Genomic DNA, 20,941 nt, shown 5'->3' on the forward strand with positions numbered 1-20,941 from the left:
CTGCACCCGAACCGGAGTTGGTAGTCGGTAGTTGGTGCTCCACTGCAGTCGTTAGAGTGACCCGTTTCGAGCAAGACGTGCCGAGGGTGTGGTTACCCGGAAGTCGAAATCGCGTAGTTAATTAGGTAAATTGGTTCTACACAAAAACACCCTATGCTATTTGAGAAATTGGCATCCACGGTCGGTTCAGCGACCTGCCGGCTCACGGAGTTATCCGAGAGCGACTCCCTACAATTCTGGAGAGTCCGGTAGGAATCGACGTAACTTTCCCCACCGAGTGGTCGCTCTCGCCACCGGTCTCTGGCCCGCAACGATATACATGTATGTATGTGTGTATATATATATATATATATATATATATATATATATATATATATATATATATATATATATATATATATATATATATATATATATATATATATATATATATATATATATATATATATATATATATATATATATATATATATATATATATATATATATATATATATAGTAGACTAGGCGTAAGTCGTCACCATCGGGACTTAGAAATGTGACGACTTACGCGTATGCGAACATTCATGATGACTGTGGGGTGAAGGATGAAGTCGTGCGTGGCCTGGACACGTATGTGTGAGAGCCGGCTATTGTACCAAAAGGAAAACACAATCCTCGGGGCATAGGTGGGGGTTCATTGGTGAGTTGGAAAGTGATCAAGCAAAGATGGAATTCATGAATCAGTTTATCAAAAGTAAAGATAATGAACAACTGTAAGACAACAACTTCGCCTGCTTATCACCATGATGGGATTGACCAACGAACCCCAGAGACTTTTCTGGCAGCATCTGCCAGAAAAGCCCAGTCTCATCGGCATTGTACACATCCCGAGGCTGATACCTTTCCAAGAGGTCTTTCAATTTGCCATCCTTCCAGTCGTGCACCACTGCCGAATCCACGCTGCCTGATTCGCCGCACTTCTTGACCTTCCCGATTCCCACCTCACTTTGAATCTGTCTATCCAGTGCATCGGCAAGGTCTCGGCATCATCATGCCCAAGGTCCGCAGCGAATTTACGTGACTTCAGCAGCAACATTTCACCGTCCAACCGAATATTTGGCTGAGCCGACATTTGCCGAAACCAGATGATGAGCACGTCATCGACATCTTCAAAGGACACGCGTTTCACACTTACCACCGGCCTCGCGATCTTCTCCACTTGTCCAAACATCATGCCCTTATTCTTCAAGATATCGTTCAATGTCTGCCGTTTGATGTCCAACTTCTCAGCTATGGCTGTTTTCTTCATCAGTGGGTTTGCCTCGCAAAACTGGATAATGTCGTATTTTCTTGGTAGGTTTTAGTTGTAAGCTTACGCTTAGTCGCCATTGTCCTGCCTGCAGTGCGATCAACGTGTGTACGCAGTTATAAATAGCCTATCACTGGCGGTGTAAACCAATGAGCGAGCATCACGATTCCATGAAATCGGGACACTCACGAGGCAGCAGTTCCATGTGACGAGTTAGGAGTGGTAATTTACTTGAGTTTCCATTACGTGGGAACGGACATCTGACGACTTAGACGAAGTGACGACTTAGAGATGACGACTTACAGAGGGATGACCCTTTATTCATAGGGACTTAACATGAGATAAATTCGGGACTTTTTGACGCTGCCGACTTAGGCGAAGTGACGAGTTACACGCTGCCGACTTGCGCCTAGTCTACTGTATATATATATATATATATATATATATATATATATATATATATATATATATATATATATATATATATATATATATATATATATGTTTAACTAATAATATTAAATAATTTACTTCACTAAAATAATTAATTAACTAGCATAACCCACGCTCTGCGCGACATGTTGGGGTGGGTGTGTTTGAGAAAGGAACTGATGCAGAGTATCGGTAGTAATTTTACTTTAATGCAGTAAGTGGAATACAATGTTCAAAGTACTTCTTGATACACAATATTTTGGGTTATAGCATTGTCATTTGGAACCCTTGTTTTGTAGTTGGTATAATTTGCACCATAAAGCCAAATACAGTAACCGTTTTTGGCACAATTTCACTGTTTCAGAACCATTTTATTCACTTTTTTTGTACCATGCACCTCATATGGTCTTTGAGATAATGTAAGCCGAATATCACGTTACTCGAGCGCAGAACAAAGTCGAAGATAGCGCGACACGAAATCACAAACTCGGAAATAATATATAAGATTCTTATTATATCAAATGCAATGCAGTCGGAACTTGTTTGCATGAAAACCAACCAAACTTAAATAAAAGGTGATGATGGAGTCTAAAGACATTCTCACAAGACCTGATCAAACAATCGGCTAAATATCCTCTGTTTAACATGATTGAAAAAACCTACTCAACACGTTTCACAAAATCATTCTTCACTGAACAAATTGTTATAAATCTCAGTATCTGAGATGAAAAGACATTGTACCCCGTTTTAATTGGTACATTGCTACCTGAAAAGGTGTACAAGACGACAGGGAAACTGAAATCATCAACTTTATGATATACACTTGTACTAAAGCCATTCTGTCCAACTCTAACCAACACATCTAGATAATGCAGCAACTGTTTAATCATCACCTCTCCTGTTTACAATCTGGCTATCTAGATAAATCTTGTGAAGCTGCCTATCAAAAAAATTATGGTAAGCCACACAAATATCGATATAACGATATGTATGAGATAATATTTTAGCTAATCCTAATTTTTCTCCTTCATCAGTTTCTGCATGAATGAAAATTCACAGAAAATATGAAAAATGTCTGCAAGTCGGGGGCTACAATTCCCAGCCATGAGAATACCCTTAACCTGTTGAAACATTATCCCACAAAAAGATACAAAATTATGAAATAAAATTAACAGCATCCTTAAACTTCTGCTGATCAAACAATGAATACTTGAGTATTTCTTTTTAGAGAAGAATGTTCTATCTTTAAATAAAAACTTATTAAAAGAGTTAAAAACCTTGTCAATCACTTCGAAGAGTGAATCCCTCCCTCGTACTAAATCTACATTTGTATATAAAGTTTAAAAATCAACAACTTCGACTGACTTGATCGTGAGACGTCCAATTATATCTTCGAACTCGAAAAAAGAAATAATGTTCCAGAAAGTGTTAATACCAGAATTCTTCTCAATTGCTAAACAATATTTTCTGACTTGTTCTCCAACAACTTGTAATCCTGAGTTAACTACAACTGATAACTGTGTGGTGGAACACTGCCTGGCACCTGCTGTAAACCTATACTTGTACAGGTTCTTATGAAGCTTCGGGATCCAGAAAAGCTGAGGAATACAAAGATTTATCTCTTTACATTTAATACTGAAATTATTAACTAAAACTTCCTGATGCTCAGAAATAATATATTGGAGTGACTTATGACAAGGAACATATATGATATTTCTTATACCAGTGAAAGTAACCTTATTGTTGCCCAACTCTCTTAATAAACCTTCCACCCAAAACTTTTTACAAACCACAACAAAATTATTAGCGGCCTTATCCGTTGTAACAATTATGTAGCTATCATCGTGCCTATAAATAGTCATAGTGACGAAATGTATAACCCTTGTTAGTCCAGTGGCAGCATGTTATGCACGAAATTCCCCTTTCTTTTCGCCTTAGAGACCAGTTCCGGATGTAGTTGCGAGGGGGAAAGCAAATTACATGGAAGCCCCTTTCGCTGTTAACTGTTTATTTCGGCAAGGAAAAGGAAAATTATGATCAAAAGTGTTCAGGGCTTCTTCTGTAACTTCTTTTTTGATAACCTTAATGTTTGAATATGAAAATTGTTTTTACAAGCGACACATGACTGAATACATTCTGCTCCCCTCCTCTCTCTCCCCTACCCCCTCCACTCTCCCTCCTCCCCCTCTACTCCCCTTCCTCCCACCTCCACTCTCCCTCCCCTCCTTTCTACCCTCCCCCTCTCTCCCCTCCTCTCTTCTACTCTTCTCCCACACCACTCTCCCTCCCCTCCGCTCTCTCTCATTCTTATTCGCCTTCACTCGCCCCTCCACTCTCACATCACCCCTCCTCCTCCTCTCTCACCTTCCCTTCACTTGGAAATAGAGATGGATCACTTTGACTTTTATCAAATTCGCTCATCCATAACGTTCACCTCTTGGGATTAGTTAACCGATAATGATAATGGTACACAATGATAGTGCGTCAAATGCAAGACACCCCATTTTATTAATCACTTCTGTGTTTCTTTATTTATTACCGACACCAACGAAGGTGAATGGAGGTTGTGTTCCCCCCCCCCCCCCATCTGTCTGTCTGTCTGTCTGTCTCTTTCTGTGAGCAGGATATCTCAAAATGTTATGAACGGATTCATACAAAATGTAGTGGACAGGTTGGGTGTGTGATAAGGACAAGTTTATTCCATTTTGATGAAGATCCAGATGTGTTTTTTTTATTTTTAAATTGATTCTTCACCATTGAGATATGGGGCCTAAATCGATATATGGCATGATATTTCAAAAAGTTGTGGACAAGTTATGACAAGACTTGATAAATGATTTCGGTAGGTGACAAGAACAAGCCAATTTAATTTTGGTTGAGGTCCGGATTCAGATCTGACTTATCAGTGGATACAAAATTTAAACTTCCGGTTCTGGGTTTGGAGCGACGAGAGGTCTCCTGAGGGGCTCTCTGCTGACGTTCTCAAAGTTAAGTTTCCGGTCGTTATCTGTCCCGTTTTAACTGTTTAATTTTCTCACCTACATGTTACTGTGTGTTCCTAGTTCGGTTTTGTTTAAAAAATCGTGCTATTTTATGAGTATTTTTGTCGACGTTCTTACCGGGTGCTTGAGGCTGACCGGTTCCACTCAGTGTTCGATCGTTTTTTTTTTTGTTTGTTTTTATTTTTTATTTTTTCTCCCCATTACCTTCAATTTCTATCCTCCCCATTACCTTCAATTTTCATTCTCCCCACTTTCCTAACATCCCCCATTCTCCCAACTAATCTCTTTCTTATCTCAAAAAAAAAAAAAATTAAATTAAAAAAAATACCCAACAACAACAACAACAACACGCTGACCTTCTCCCGATTCTGCTTCTTCTTCTTCCTCTTATCTTACTCCTCGTCTTCTTCCTCGATTTTTTTCTACACTTCCATGACCTAATCTGTTAAACTCTCTCAAACAATATTAACAACAAAAACGATCTTATAATGCTTCATCTTCCTCTCTCACACATGTGGTACTCTTTACTGTTTCATAATGCACGACTCTTCTGCTATTTTAACACTGCTCTCATTTCGAGCTCTCCTTCATTCCTATTAGACTATTACAACTATCCTATTATTAGACTATCCTATTAGAAAAAATCCAACTATTACAGCGCTTCTTCTCTCCTTTCTCTGAATTCGCCTTCATTGCATCCATCAAGAATTGTGTTAAATCTCATCTATGACCTAAAACTTTTAAAAACCACAGTTTGCCATGGATGTTCGCTTTCCATCAACCATTCTTTTTTTCCAACTTCAGTGCCAACTCACTCCTCTCACCCCTCACTCTCACTCTCAAAGCAACCATCCCACTCTTCTCCCTCCAAGCCTCCCTCTCACCTCTCTCAAAAATTCCACCTTCACCTTTCTCCCACCTTTCATCCCCCTCACTCATCCTTCTCAAAGTTGCCCCCCTCTCATAAACCAAGCTCCCTCCCTCCACTGCCCTCTCACCTCCACCTCCTCAAATCCTCAACTGCCTTCTTCCTTGTCTCTTGTCCCCCTCTCCCCCAGCACCACAGAGCCTTTTCTCCTCCTCATTCGGCCCCCTCCCCTAGCTATTCTGCAATACCCTACACTCTTTCAACAACCCTCCTTACCTCCCCCCCCTCGTCCCTTGTCCTACCCTCCCCCTCCACCCCCTGCACCCAAAACCTCCTCCCCTACCTCTTCATTAAAAGTGTGGACCTCAAATATCCGGGGCCTTCACTCAAACCTTTCAGATCTTTCCATACAGGTTGCCACTGACAACCCAGACATAATCTGCCCAACAGAAACTTTCCTCCCCCAAGACGTGTCTGACTCCCAAGTATCTCTTCCTGGTTACTCCCTCCTCCGGTATGACAGACCTGAGCCTCGTCCTGGTGGAGGAGTTGCTCTCTTCATCAAAGACTCAATCCCTCACTCTCCATGCACTGCTCTCACTCCCCCACACCCCCAGGAATACCTCTGGCTACGGCTTCCCCTCCACTCCCACCTCATGTTTATATGTGTACTGCACCGTCCACCAAACAGTGATGACTCCATCTACACCTCACTATCCGAAAACATGGACCAACTTCTATCTTCTCATCCAAACTCTCTCTTCCTCTTATGTGGAAACTTCAATTGTCATCACGCCAGTTGGCCAGCTGTGGGTACCTCTCCCACCTGTCATGGCACCTCAGCAAAAGCTTTCTGCGACTCATTAGGATTGACTCAATCGGTCAACTTCCCAACCCGGATCTCAACCAATGCTACTCCATATCTTCTGGATCTGATTTTGACAAATTTCCCTGACAATATCTGCTGCTCTTCCTTCACTCCAATCGGTTCTTCTGACCACGTCCTTGTCAAGGTGGACATCTCTCTGACTGTTATCAGAGAACCATCTCACCGCCGTCGAGTCTGGCATTTCACTCAAGCCGACTGGCAGGGTCTCCAAGCAGCCCTCAAACTTATAGACTGGTCTCCTATCCCTACTTTCTCCAACATCAACTCATCCTGGGAATTCTTTCAAAGAAACTTGCTCTCCCTCATGCACAGATTTATCCCCTCTCGTGTTCAGTTGTCCTACCCTTCCTCCCGCCCTTTGTTTACTGAAGCTTGTGGCGAGGCAGTTGTCCTGAAACAACTTGCCTTTTCCTCATGGAAAGCAAACCCAACTGAGGGCAATCTCAGTTCCTTCCATAAAGCTCGGAACAAGTGTGTATCTACCCTCAGGAGAGCCAGAAAACAACATCTTTCTCATCTCAAGTCTGAACTCTCAAACCTCTCTCCCTCCTCCAAATCCTGGTGGCGTTTAATCAAATCTGTTTCTGGTGTATGTTCCCCCCCATCCCCTCCCTTACCTCAAATGGCCGCACTGCTGATTCCACACGTGATAAAGCTGGATGTCTAAACTCGGTGTTTGCAGCTAAATCTTGTGTCCTAAACCCATCACTTTCTCAACCCACCTTACCCAGTCGCACCCAACTGTCCCTGGACTCTGTGTCCTTTTCTCCTGACAAGGTGGAGAGCTTGCTTTCAAACCTTGACTCAGATTCTGCAACCGGTCCAGACGGCATCAGCCCATGTGTCCTCAAAGCCTGCTCTTCTGCTCTTGCTCACCCTCTCTCTGTTCTATTCACCCTCTCATTTGCTCAAGGTCATCTGCCATCTGCTTGAAAATCTGCTAACATCACTGCCCTGCATAAAAAGATGCAAAAACAGATCGCAGCAACTCCAGACCAATCAGCCTTCTCCCAATCATCAGCAAGGTGATGGAATCCATCATCACTTCAGACATGAAATCCTTCCTCTTCTCCAATGGCTTGATTTCCAATCATCAATTTGGATTCAGACCAGGTCACTCTACCCTGGATATGCTGCTTCTGCTCTCCCATCAATGGATGGAGGTCCTCAATGCCAGACAGGAAATCCGAGCCGTATCCCTGGACATATCACGTGCTTTTGACACAGTCTGGCACCCTGCCCTACTCACCAAACTCTCTTCCCATGGTATTCAAGGCCATCTCCACTCATGGCTCGCAGACTTCCTCTCCCGTCGCAGTCAACGTGTGGCCCTAAATGGAGTTCTTTCATCCCCTCTTCCTGTGCAGGCTGGAGTTCCTCAAGGTAGCGTTCTGGGCCCTGTTCTTTTTCTGGTTTTCATCAATGATCTCTCGGACTCTCTGGAAAATCCTCTATTTCTCTTTGCCGACGACTCCACCCTCTGCCGTACCATCTGTCATCCCTCAGACCGGCAAGCAGCAGCTTCTTCGCTCACTGCAGATCTGGATAAAATCACAAACTGGTCCAACACGTGGAACATGTCTTTCAATCCAGACAAATCTCACACTCTCACTATGTCTCTTCGAAAGGACCATTTAGAACCCCCCCCCCCCATCCACTTTCACATTTTTTGTTTCACAGTCCAGAGTTTTTATCGCATCTTCGTGAAAAGTGGCATGTATATGCATAAAGTCCATGTGCAGGCAGTAACCATCTCTGATTTAGAAAATTCTTCCTAGAAAAAAAGTTATGACGTCATAATATCACCGCTGATGGAAATCGCCTATACCATTTATCTCCGAAACTAGGGAAGCTTTTTGAATTCTATTTGCGGGAATCAAACGGGGCATTTGCACAGATGATTTGACGCAGATCTGATGCATCACAATGACGTCATATTCGTTTTATGACGTCATCACTATTTTCTGAAATTTTTTATTTGACAACCAAGACTTTTCATCAGAACATCTTGAAACTTGACATGTTCATGCAGGAAGCTCACACGCAGACAGTAACCATCTCAGATTGAGGAAATTCTTCCAAGAAAAAAGTTATGACGTCATAATATCGCAATGGAAATCGCATAAACAATTATCTCCGAAACAACGCAAGCTTTTTGAATACTTCAGATGGAATCGAATAGGGCATTAGAGATAATTTACCGCACACCTGATACATAACTGATAACTATGACGTCATCACTAAGAGGACGAGGATCTTAGCTCATTTGAGCTTGTTTTTTTTTTACATTCACCACCGAGGGTAAAGGAGGTTATTGTGACGTCCACGGGACTTGAACAGTCCCGCCAACGTAGAATGAGCCGAAACGATGGAGGCGGTTTATTTATTTATAACCCAAACATGGCGGTTCTAATCGCTCTACCGCAAACGGGACGAGGAAGGTGGCACGGGTCACTTTTCACTGAGTTGATGATGTTTATTTGTTTTTACTATTGACCAGAAATAACAAGACTCGGCAAGAAGAGGGATCCGGGGCGATTCGACAGGATGGTGTGGGATCGGGCGTGGGGAAAAACAGACAATTCCAATGAATATACAGTTCTCAATCCCTCTAAGGCGCCAAGCACACACACACACACACACACACACACACACACACACACACACACACACACACACACACACACACACACACACACACACACACACACACACACACACACACACACACACACACACACACACACACACACACACACACACAACGTAGCTATTTCTGGTGGTCAGGCTGGACCGTGGTGTGGACGCAACTGTCCCTGGATCGGCGTCGGACGAGCTGGCCTTGCTCTCGTCAGGGGGGCAGGAGAAACCGTGGTGCTGTCGACCTCCTGGTCTTGGCCCAAGTCCGCTCACAGCCGCCAGGGAACCAGTTCTGGCGCCAAGTTGCGAGCAGGAGAGGGAGGCAGGTCCGCCCGCCGTTCGACCCCGTACTCCGAGTCAGCAGAACCCCAGAGCCAACCAAGGTGAGGCACGAGGCTCAGCAAGGCTCCAAGACACGATCAAGAACACGATCGAATCAGCACAACAACAAGGACGCTCTTCGCGCAACAGCCTCCACACCAAAAAAACACGATCTTTTGGTTGTAATCTTCTTCCTCTTCCTTTTCGACCCCGAACAGAACCTTTTTATCCTTGGTCCTCGTCACTTCCAATCGAGCCGTTTATTGGCCCACCGCCGTCGCCTTACGCCAATCGTGATCACGGGGCGGAGCCATCCGCTGCACTGTCCTGTGACGTCACGGCCAGTCTCCAGAGAATACCAAAAGGGGTTTACGCAGACACACTTACCCTATCCCGTGTCCCTGTCTAATTACGTGACAATTATCATTTCCCCCTTGAAGAAATGAACATTTACTAGACAACTTATCACCACTGAATTGCTACTTATTACATCGAGATCCTGGTAAACTCGAACAGCATGGCATACCTAATTAAACATCCTAATTACCCTTTGAATGCATACCCCGCCCCTCAAACGTAACTGCCCCCTCCTCTGGTACCGCAGCTCCTGCAAGGTATATCACAGGCGGTACCGTACCAACCTTAACACTTACTGACTCACACCTAATTAACCTAACGAAATAAAGTAGGAGGGGCAATGGGCAGCGAGTCGCAGCTAACTTACCTATCCTGCTTAATGTACTACCCCCTTATGGCCTTATCCTCGCCTAAACAATCATTCGTTTTATTTATTTATTTATTTATTTATTTTATTTTATCACATGAGAGCACTGAGCGAAGTTGCACTCCATCCTCTGAATCATCGCCCTTGCCCAGCACTCTTCCAGTGATCTGGGGAGGGGAAACAAAAGGTTCCACAAAAACACAACACTTATACTTTACATTCCTACTCTAAGCCTTAACGACACTTCACTGGATATTTACACTTGACCGCCTCCCCCAGTGGATGCTAATAGACCCAGCGTTACCTGGGGAGCCAATTTTCAAATTTGCTTGCCCCAAAATTATGCGGACATCATGCCCTTGCTGCACCTGTCAAGTTGTGCGGGATCGAGTGGGACTCACACATCTTCACAACACTCACACCATGGTCATCATCACATTTCTAGGTCATGGTCCTCATTTTAATCATGCAGGCTGAATCCCGTCGTGGCCGTGGGGTGGGTTACCACAAGATGATGGGGGCATCTCAGGTGCAACCATGCCCACAGGTAAGCTTTAGTCCAACCCGGACGTTTCTCCGCCCCGCTCCCTTTGATTCCCACCCCCCTGGTAGCCATCAGCTCTAATCCCGTACAACACTCTGGAAGGGGTCTCACTGGCTCCTCTGGCCTTCCTGGGTCGCCAAGGTCCTACCCGCCTTGGTCGCCCAACCAGACCCTCTCCCAGTTGCCTCCAGACACTGTCACCATTAGCCACCAGGTGGTGAATCTCCTTGAAGGGGGTCGCAATTCACACTCACCGTGAGCTTCAGCAATCCCTGTGGACAAGCACATCATCCCCACCCACAAAACCCACATGACTCCCCCACCCCATCGGCCTTACATGTGACACCTGCATTTCTAACACTTCACCGACCATGACCTTCCCTGTTACCACACCATGTCCAATAAAAAATCAATGTGTGCACCATACATTTCACTTCTTAACTTAAAACAACTCACACAGCACTTTTCCTCACCCGATCCACGCACCAGCCATTGGACAGCCACTCGTGCCCGCTTTGTTTCCAATTACCCACTGTCCCGATTGTCACTCTAAAACCCAGCAGAACTTACAAACCCATGCCAATTTTCCCACAATTCATTTTTTTCCACCAAAGGAGGGCACTTCGCCACAATCTCAGCAGCCGAGCATGGCCGTATATGCTCAGCCCGATCTAGTCTCCCGGACCCCTGACAGTGATCTCCGGACCCGACCTATGAAAGGGCATCTCGGATAGACCTGGCGGTTCAGCAGGAGGATTCACCCTCTCCGAGTCTAAAAGTCTATTGGAGGGTCCCTCCATCGCCGGGTACCGGCAATATCGTTGCATGTGTCCTCTTCGCCCGCACCGGAAACAACTCCCCATAAAAGGCCCCCGTGGGTATCGGTGTAATGTCTCTTCCGGTTCCGGACCCCCTCGGCCATAATCGAATTGCTCTATTGGCTGGGCTGGACCCCGCCGCTTTGGCGCACTAACTACCGAATTACCCTTTATCAAACTTGACAGTTTCTAGCAAATTTCCTGAAACATTTGGGTAATGCCAATTTCTCCCAGCCCCCCTCCCTGATCCTGGATCTCCGCCTGTCGGATCGTCACCGATGGCCTCTCGGGCACCCGACCCGGCCGACTCCACGAGGCCAGCCTGGCCGCGCACTCGGCCGCTCGGTGCACGGTGGGTGGATCCTGTAGCTCCACTAGCGCTCGGACCTCAGGGTCAGGAAGAGCAGCTAAAAATTTCTCTAGTGCCAGTCTGTCCCACGCCTCCACTGTAAGGTCCCGATACGCGATCCTGACTGATTGGTAAATGTCCTGTGCCAGCTCCTGCACTGTCTCACCCGGCTTTAATCTGCGGTGCTGGAGCTGAGCCCGCACCAGATCACAGTTTGCCGCGAACCCAAACCTACGGCTCAACGCCTCGCAAATGTAGGAGCTGGTCAACATCCCCTCCGCGATCACGTTTAACATGTCTGCGGCTGATCCCCGCAACGTTGCCACCAAATTCCCTGTACGTTCCTGCTCATTCCACCCGTTTAGTCGGGAAATGCCCTCAAATTGCGTCAGAAAAGCTTCAACACTCCCTGACCCGTCGAAATTTACCAGGGGGATCACTTTTACGGTGGCCCGCTTCCCAGTTTCTCCCTTGTCTGAATCCAGCCCAGGGATCAAACACCCTTGTGGCTGCGTATCCAATTTCGGAGCCCACTGTGGCCAAAGATGTTTTGTGGTGAGGGTCTCATGGGTCAATTTTGCCTCCTGTTCCAAACGTTGAATGGACCGATTCACCTCTTCCCGCAGGATCTTCTGGGCCCGCACAACCTCCTCCAAGGCTCCGTCGCGAGTTTGTAGCTGCTCCTCAACCAACCCGGACACTCTACTTACAAAAGACGGCTCTACCAGGCCTTTATCCAAGACTTCATCTTGGCTCATAATTTTATCTTGTTCGTCCAAACGAGCCTCCAATCCTTTTACCTCCTCCGCCAAATTCATCCCTGCTTCCTCAGCTCTCCCCACTCTTCAACTTGCAGCTGCATACGAGCATCCACACAGGCACGATGACGTTCCAGGCTTTCATCCACTTTATCAACCCGAATGTTCGTTGCATCAATTTTATCTACCAATTTTTTCCGTATATTTTCCCCCTCCAATGTAATTTCTACCTTTGTTTCCTCCAATCTATCCTCGAATTTGCTTTGTATTTCCCCCAATTTAACATCCACACACTCCTGCATCTCAGTTTTCATTTTCTCCATCTTTTCCCCCAATTCATCCCTCATTAAATCAATCCGTGCACCCAACTGTACCCCCATTACCCCCAATTGATCTGTCATTTCTGCCCTCTGTGTCACGAATTGATTTGCCATTTGTACCGTCATGTCCCCTATTAAACGTTCCAACATTGTCTGGATTGACATCGCGCCGGTTTCCGGCGCTGCCGGCTCCGTTACGGGCGATGAAACACGGTCCACGCTCGGAATGGGGGAGGTTCCAACCCTACCCCCGTCTCTCCCTTCTTCCCCCGACTCACTGCCAGACACGTGGCCTTCCTCCTCAAACATCTGCACATCCGCCATGGTGCAGAAGTCCCGTTTTGAATTTAAATTTGAAAAATCCCGCCAAAATTTTCCCGCGCTCGCGCACTTTTCTGTAGTAATTTTGTATTCCAATTCGTGGCGAGATTTTAATCTTGGTATATAATTTAGAGGGGTTCGAACATCCAACACCCTGACACCAAATGTGACGTCCACGGGACTTGAACAGTCCCGCCAACGTAGAATGAGCCGAAACGATGGAGGCGGTTTATTTATTTATAACCCAAACATGGCGGTTCTAATCGCTCTACCGCAAACGGGACGAGGAAGGTGGCACGAGTCACTTTTCACTGAGTTGATGATGTTCATTTGTTTTTACTATTGACCAGAAATAACAAGACTCAGCAAGAAGAGGGATCCGGGGCGATTCGACGGGATGGTGTGGGATCGGGCGTGGGGAAAACACAGACAATTCCAATGAATATTCAGTTCTCAATCCCTCTAAGGCGCCAAGCACACACACACGCACACACACACACACGCACACACACGCACACACACACACACACACACACACACACACACACACACACACACACACACACACACACACACACACACACACACACACACACACACACACACACACACACACACACACACACACACACAACGTAGCTATTTCTGGTGGTCAGGCTGGACCGTGGTGTGGACGCAACTGTCCCTGGATCGGCGTCGGACAAGCTGGCCTTGCTCTCGTCAGGGGGGCAGGAGAAACCGTGGTGCTGTCGACCTCCTGGTCTTGGCCCAAGTCCGCTCACAGCCGCCAGGGAACCAGTTCTGGCGCCAAGTTGCGAGCAGGAGAGGGAGGCACGTCCGCCCGCCGTTCGACCCCGTACTCCGAGCCAGCAGAACCCCAGAGCCAACCAAGGTGAGGCACGAGGCTCAGCAAGGCTCCAAGACACGATCAAGAACACGATCGAATCAGCACAACAACAAGGACGCTCTTCGCGCAACAGCCTCCACACCAAAAAAACACGATCTTTTGGTTGTAATCTTCTTCCTCTTCCTTTTTCGACCCCGAACAGAACCTTTTTATCCTTGGTCCTCGTCACTTCCAATCGAGCCGTTTATTGGCCCACCGCCATCGCCTTCCGCCAATCGTGATCACGGGGCGGAGCCATCCGCTGCACTGTCCTGTGACGTCACGGCCAGTCTCCAGAGAATACCAAAAGGGGTTTACGCAGACACACTTACCCTATCCCGTGTCCCTATCTAATTACGTGACAATTATCATTTCCCCCTTGAAGAAATGAACATTTACTAGACAACTTATCACCACTGAATTGCTACTTATTACATCGAGATCCTGGTAAACTCGAACAGCATGGCATACCTAATTAAACATCCTAATTACCCTTTGAATGCATACCCCCCCCCCCCCGCCCCCTCAAACGTAACATTATGTTTTTACCCCTTTCTGTCTGTTTGTTTATCTTTTTATGTACAGGATATCTCAAAAAGTTATGGGCGGATCCGGATGAAATTTTGTGCACATGTTCGGTGTGTGACAAGGACGGACTGATTAGATTTTGGTGAATATCCGGATCTGGATCTGGATACGATAATTATTTAATTTTGAAGTGATTCTTCACCATTGAGAGATAGGGCCAAAAACGAGATATAGCATGATATTTCAAAAAATGTATTGGGCCCGATATGTTCACGTGGATCAGGTATTGCGTGGCAGAGGTATGTGCTCTCCTGAGTGCCCTTCTCGTGTTAAAAGTTTTAATGATCTTTGTAGATCCAAAAGTCTTGAAATGCCAAGCACAAACGATAAATAAATTGCATACTACGCAGCATCTCAGAGAGAGCGAGAGATAGATATAGAGATATCCGTCTGCGTTGTACAGTATCGTGGTTATCAACACCAACTCGAGTTGAAGTCCCATAATCATTGTAATCTATTATTATGGTGATTTAAATTTTAAAGTCTGCAAGTGAATACTCGGAAATGGGACGTGTGGCTTAATGCCCCTTCAAAGGGTGGAATTAAACACTGATGCAGTGCCCTGTCTCATAGACACCAGAATGACTTTGTAATGAGGCCGGGAATCCCAAAGGCAAGTCCGCTATGTCTGAGATTTCCTTCCATGAGCAGTTGGATGTAGAAGTTTTTTTTTGCTTCTGAAGAAGACTGACTAGCTGTGTGTGCTGTCTTTATTTTGGCCGCTCACTCGTGCTAACCTCATCATTCATCGACTTCAACTCGTTCTTCCGAGTTATCTTCACCTTGCTGAGCAGGACCGTACATTCCTGAACTTGGGACTTTTTTTTTCTGTTGGTATCCTGTCCCTTATCTTATCTACATTCAGATTATTGTACACGTTTAATTTTGATTTTAATGGCCGTTTGGAATAGCTATTTTGTGTTACTCACGGCAATGGTGATATCACACAGCGACCACGGAAAAACATCGTTGATGCACAATACGATTCTCGTATGTTTTTAATCTTTGATGCTCACCTCGAATACTTTTGGAATGCTTGTACTTGGTTCAATGATGCTTTAAAATCGGTGTTGTTTATTTTTCCATTGCAGGTTTATTACAAGCTCAAGTGGCGACAGGAAAAGGACAAGGGTCACAGCCTCAGGGCTGATGCCATCCCTATCAGAGTAGCAAAGGCCTCAAGAAACATCATCAGTGATGTACGTTTATGGATTGGCGTCAATGTTGATCTGAAATCTTCACTTTAAATACTGTACTTCTGCAACACATTTAAAAGGATCGTAGGGCCATAAATCAAATGCAAAATGTAATCAACAGCGTTTGGATTTGGCAGCCATTTAAAAGCGAATTTGTTAATCTCGCACAGTTCCGAGTTGAACTTGAAGGATCCATACACTTTCTGCTTCATTTCAAATTTTGCAAAAAAACACTTTGTGTCAATGTTCCTTATATCTCACTATGTCTGACCCTCCTCTTCTCGTTGCCCTGTGTTTCAGTACAAGTACAAACAGGCCTATGAGAAGCAAAGAGGACATCACATCGGAGCCCTGAGCCTTGAAGATGATCCCAAGCTGGTTCACAGCATGAAAGTCGCAAAGATCCAGAGTGAGCGTGAGTACAAGAAGGCGTATGAGAAGGAGAAGACGAAATACCACACTCCGCTAGACATGATCAACGTAGAGCTAGCAAAGAAGGCCCAGGCTTTGGCCAGCAATGCTGATTACAAGCACCTGGTTCACCAGTATGTGATGCCACCAGACAACATGGCTGCACAGCTGGCCAAGATGGCCTACAATCTCCGCAGTGATGTAAGTACAATCAAACGCACTCAGTTGTACCTTTTGCACCTTTAACATGCAATGGAGTCTTTTGGCGCATCACTGACTTATTTATTTTGGAAATGCGAGCACGATGGACGTCTTTACACGTCTCTTTTGGTGTCGCGAGGCAACTGTACGCGGACACTTCCGGGATGAAAACTGAGTGCATTCAAACGTCTTGGCATTGACTGTTGTACGATTAATGCGGCGATCAACCATGATCGTCCTCTGTTGCCAAAGTATCGGTTCTGCTGAGATGGTTACTCGGCAGACCAATACACTGCATGAACAAAGGATTTATTAACTGAAAGATAAGAGTTTCGACTCGCACTGGCCTTCTCAGAGACTATTATTCCATAATTATTACACTGCGAAGTTTCCCATTGCTTTCCTCGCGGGGTCGGTGTCCGAGCCTGCATTCAACAGACTACCATGCAGAAGCGCGAGCAATTGAGCCATCACAGGACCCATGACATCCCTTTATTCTTAATTATTATGTGAATTGGTGACACCCATGGGTCTGGTTTTATCCACGTGGCGTTGCTTCTATGGCTAAGAGGTGAATTCTGTTTTTCACATGTCAGCATAAGGTGAGATTACACACACCTATATCCCCCATGAGGTTAGCCAATAATTCTGCTTTTGAATTTTGACTTTTGTTTCACCGTCTAAGTAGAGGAAGGGGACCGCCATCTGGAGAGCTGGACAGTGTGTAGTTGGTGTCATCATTTGTGATCGTCACCGTTGATTGAAGCGTGGTCAACATGTCCGTATTCGAAGCCATGTATTTATTATTTATAACACACAAAAGGCTAAATTGTTGTTTGCTCCTCTTCCTTGTATGCCCCCATGCTTGTGTCTTCCCTGCACTCTGATTTCTGTCCTCCAAACCTCCTTTCCCCTCTCTTCCTCCTTCTACAATCCCCGATAACCTCCTCCCTCTTTCATATACTCTCTTTTCTTCCCTTTTTAGGTCATCTCTTCGAGCATGACCTAATAATATGGGTTTCGATGTCCGTTCACAATGAAGTTGAAGCGGGAGATCTGATCATTAGTGATCCTGATAGAGGTCGATGAGACGTACACGATGGTATGACTTTCAAGGTCACCGAAGGTCAGGGTCAAGGTCACGAGGCCTTTGAAGTTGCGAAAATGACGATTTTCAAATTCTATCTCCTCCTACATTTCTCAAGCGATCTTGAATTTGATTGTGGCATATGAATGTATGGGACAATATCTAGATTTGGTCGGGACGGATTTTCGATATTCGCTTTCGTTTTCGCGTCACGTGACTTCAAAGTTGGCCAAAAATCCCTCCTGACCCGAGAACACTACACCCTAGTAACAGGAACTCATGCTTGTTTCTCGCAGAGATGACCGTCACTCCCGCACGGGTGTATTTTCAATGATTATTTTCTCAATTTAGCCATCTCCCACAAAGGGATAGAAGAGCATTCTTCTGTATCTCATGAGTTGCCTTGTAATGTGGAATGTATTGTTACGTGCATGGGTAGGGGGTGAAGGAGGGCTGGGGAGGGGGGGGGAAAGGGTAGTGATGGTGATGTATTTATGTAAAGACGAACAGCCACTGTTTGAAATTGCTCTATTGGCTCTTTTAGTGCTGAGGGCTTTGCCTTGGATACACGTGAAACTGACCATTGTAAGCCACAGTTTCGTCCCACAAGTTCCATAAGCCACTGTGTCTACCATCTTTCCAGCCCAACTTTTTTTGATTATACCCTCTCCCTTTTACTCAACCTCTCCTTCCATTCCAACTGAACTTATTGAAGCTGACCTTCCCCCTCACCCTCAAACAATGGCCTAGCGGTTGTTGCGGTAGACGAGTGATGCCAAGCAAAGAGGAAGTACATGTGGGTGCAGTAGGTGTTGGAGAACAATGCCAATAACAAAGAAACATGAGCGAGCACCATACAGCACCACCCTGTTTGTGCTCCAGCACGAGCATATCGGGTATCACCACCACACACCAACTCCCGTCCCGGAACCATCCTGTTCGTGCATCTCGATCTACCTGCACACATGCTAACTTGCACGAAGACAGTAATCTGCAAGTGTTACCGGCGAGCAGGCTAGATCCAACCATCTCATCAACCTCAACCTCAACCCCACCCCCTCTCTCACCCTCACCTTGTCCTTGTCCTTGTTACATTACCCATCTTCCATTTTATGTTACTTTGATGCTTTGGTCCCATTATCAGTGTCTCATGCTATGTATGCAAGCCAGGCTTACACAGTAGTTAAAGGAGAATTTGTATCCTCTATATGTGTCATGTAAAGGTCTGTCGGGAATTGTACCCTCTTGGGGATGCGGATTTGTGTAATTACTTACTATTACTGCTATTCTGGTTTGTTAGTATACACCTCTCCTTCCCAATTCCATATCCAGGTGATGCATGACATCATCGCCGGGCGCCAAAGAAAGGGAGTACTCGGTTTTTACTCCGTGTTTGTTAATTTGCCGGAATCCTTCGGATTTCGCCAATGATGTTGGTCGGTTGTGTGTGTCATTCTGTGTGTCTGTCTGTCTGTCTGTCTGTTTGTGTGTTTGTTTACCCTGTCGCAGCCACACCGTTTCAGCGATCATGACCAAACTGGGTACAGACGTCAGCCATGGTCAAACTTAGACACTTGTCGTTTTTGGTGAATCTAGGTCAAGGTCAAGGTCACCTAAAAACCGAAATTCTTATTTTTGCAATAACGTCCGCTAAAATGGTCGTTTCTGCTTCAAACCAAATCGAAAATGTGCATCTTTCAATACTGCATCCAAACATATGTCTCATTAGGGGTGTCACACCAACACCCTTCTTAGCGGTCAGGGGGGTTCGCGTCAAAACTTTCAAATTGCGATAAAAACGCCATTTCAAGTCCGATTGACTTCCAAGTTATGATCATGACCAAACTAAGTGCTACAACTCATTAAACAGTAGCATTATCGACTTATAAGAACCAAATTGATTTCCAGGTTTTTGTTTTTTCAGAGATCATGGAGATATGACAAAGTTATTCCGGGAATTCCTTGCTCAATGAGCAATTTCGTTTGTCTGTTTGTTTGTCCAGGTGATATTGTTATAGATTCCGATGGTGGCGGGATTCACACCCTACTCTTGACAGCCAAATGTTGAAGATTCGGCGTCACTTAACAGCACCGCCGTCTCCGGGATTATAACGCCGGTTAGTTCGGCACAGGCCTCGGGTTACGTGCCTCGGATCACGATACCAACGTACACCTGGGCCTTACCAGTTGGGGAAATAGACCCCGGTTACAGACTGGGTTTGTCAGAGACCGAGCGAAGTCTGCCAGTCCGTAGCCCGTTTGGTTTTATATGCAAATTGAACAATTGTTCCTCAACGCGGCACGAATAAACTCAAGGCGGCAACTTTCGTATAACTCAGCCAGATTTATTGGGGCCACCTCAGGGAACACGACACAAGCAAAGCATTCACGAACGTTGTAATTAATCTATAACCCGCTCTTAACTGGGGGAGCTATGGATATGGGTTTCGAAGGGGGCCCTAGTGAAATAAACCTCAGACAACATGCAGACAAGACACAGAGTACTTGTTGATGCCTCATGGACGAGGGGAAAGTGTCAAAGGCACGAATGCGGCTCGTGCGAAGCCGATGTCAACGGATTCGAGCGCCCAAGCTTGAGCACGCCGTGTGGCAAGATGGCGGCGTCCTTTTGTCGCACCGCTCACGCACCAGCTTCGGCGCGTTCAGCCCCTGTAAGGTCGACGGCACAAAACAGTCAGTTTTTTGGTGGGTTCTAGCTGGTTTCTCCAAGGTCCAGTATGTGAATCCAGGCCTGGCCTGTTCACCAGACTAGGCCAAATCGGGGTGTTGGGCTCCGCAGGCGGATCGACGGGATGAAAGACGTGTTGAGCCGTGCAGTGAGTAAGGACAGTCAGAGGCTCCGTGACTGGACTCCGGATGAACCTTTCGATGACCTCCTCATAAAGTCGATCGCCGACTCCCTTCATGCAGTTCCTCTTGCCTTTCTGGGCGGGCCTTTTCACGAAGCTGATCGCAGACTCACAAAGCCCTTCCCAGACCAACAAAGCAGCCAGTTCCTTTTACAGCAGATTGCAGACTCGACACCAGCCGATTCTTCCTTGCCTTCCCGGGGCTCGCTCTCTTGGAGCGCCTCCGGGGATACGTGATTGGTCCATCCCTCCAGTCCGCAGCCACTCTCCACCAATGGCCTGCCGACACGTCTCGCCGACCGACGCTCTCAAAGTGCTTGGCGGGGGCTAGTTAGAAGGGGGGGATGGAAAAAGAAGCAAGGCACCTCTCGGTACACCACCACTGTACAATCACTGGACAGCCTGCTACACCTCCTGACACACAT

General features: G+C 45.9%; 1 protein-coding gene across 5 annotated transcripts in view; it reads left to right on the forward strand.

Moving 5' to 3' along the window:
• LOC147027319 (nebulin-like) overlaps positions 1-20,941 on the forward strand; it is a 247,279-nt gene that overhangs the window by 44,734 nt on the left and 181,604 nt on the right. For all 5 annotated transcript variants that reach the window (XM_085876653.1, XM_085876654.1, XM_085876655.1 and 2 more), the window contains exons 25-26: positions 15,843-15,950; positions 16,248-16,559. In XM_085876653.1, the coding sequence (XP_085732779.1) occupies positions 15,843-15,950; positions 16,248-16,559 (420 nt within the window). The remainder of the gene's footprint in view (positions 1-15,842; positions 15,951-16,247; positions 16,560-20,941) is intronic.

Source organism: Eptatretus burgeri, chromosome 4, assembly GCF_056783735.1.
Source record: "Eptatretus burgeri isolate ZD-2024b chromosome 4, Ebu_testis_v1, whole genome shotgun sequence".
In the NCBI taxonomy this organism is placed as follows: domain Eukaryota; kingdom Metazoa; phylum Chordata; class Myxini; order Myxiniformes; family Myxinidae; genus Eptatretus; species Eptatretus burgeri.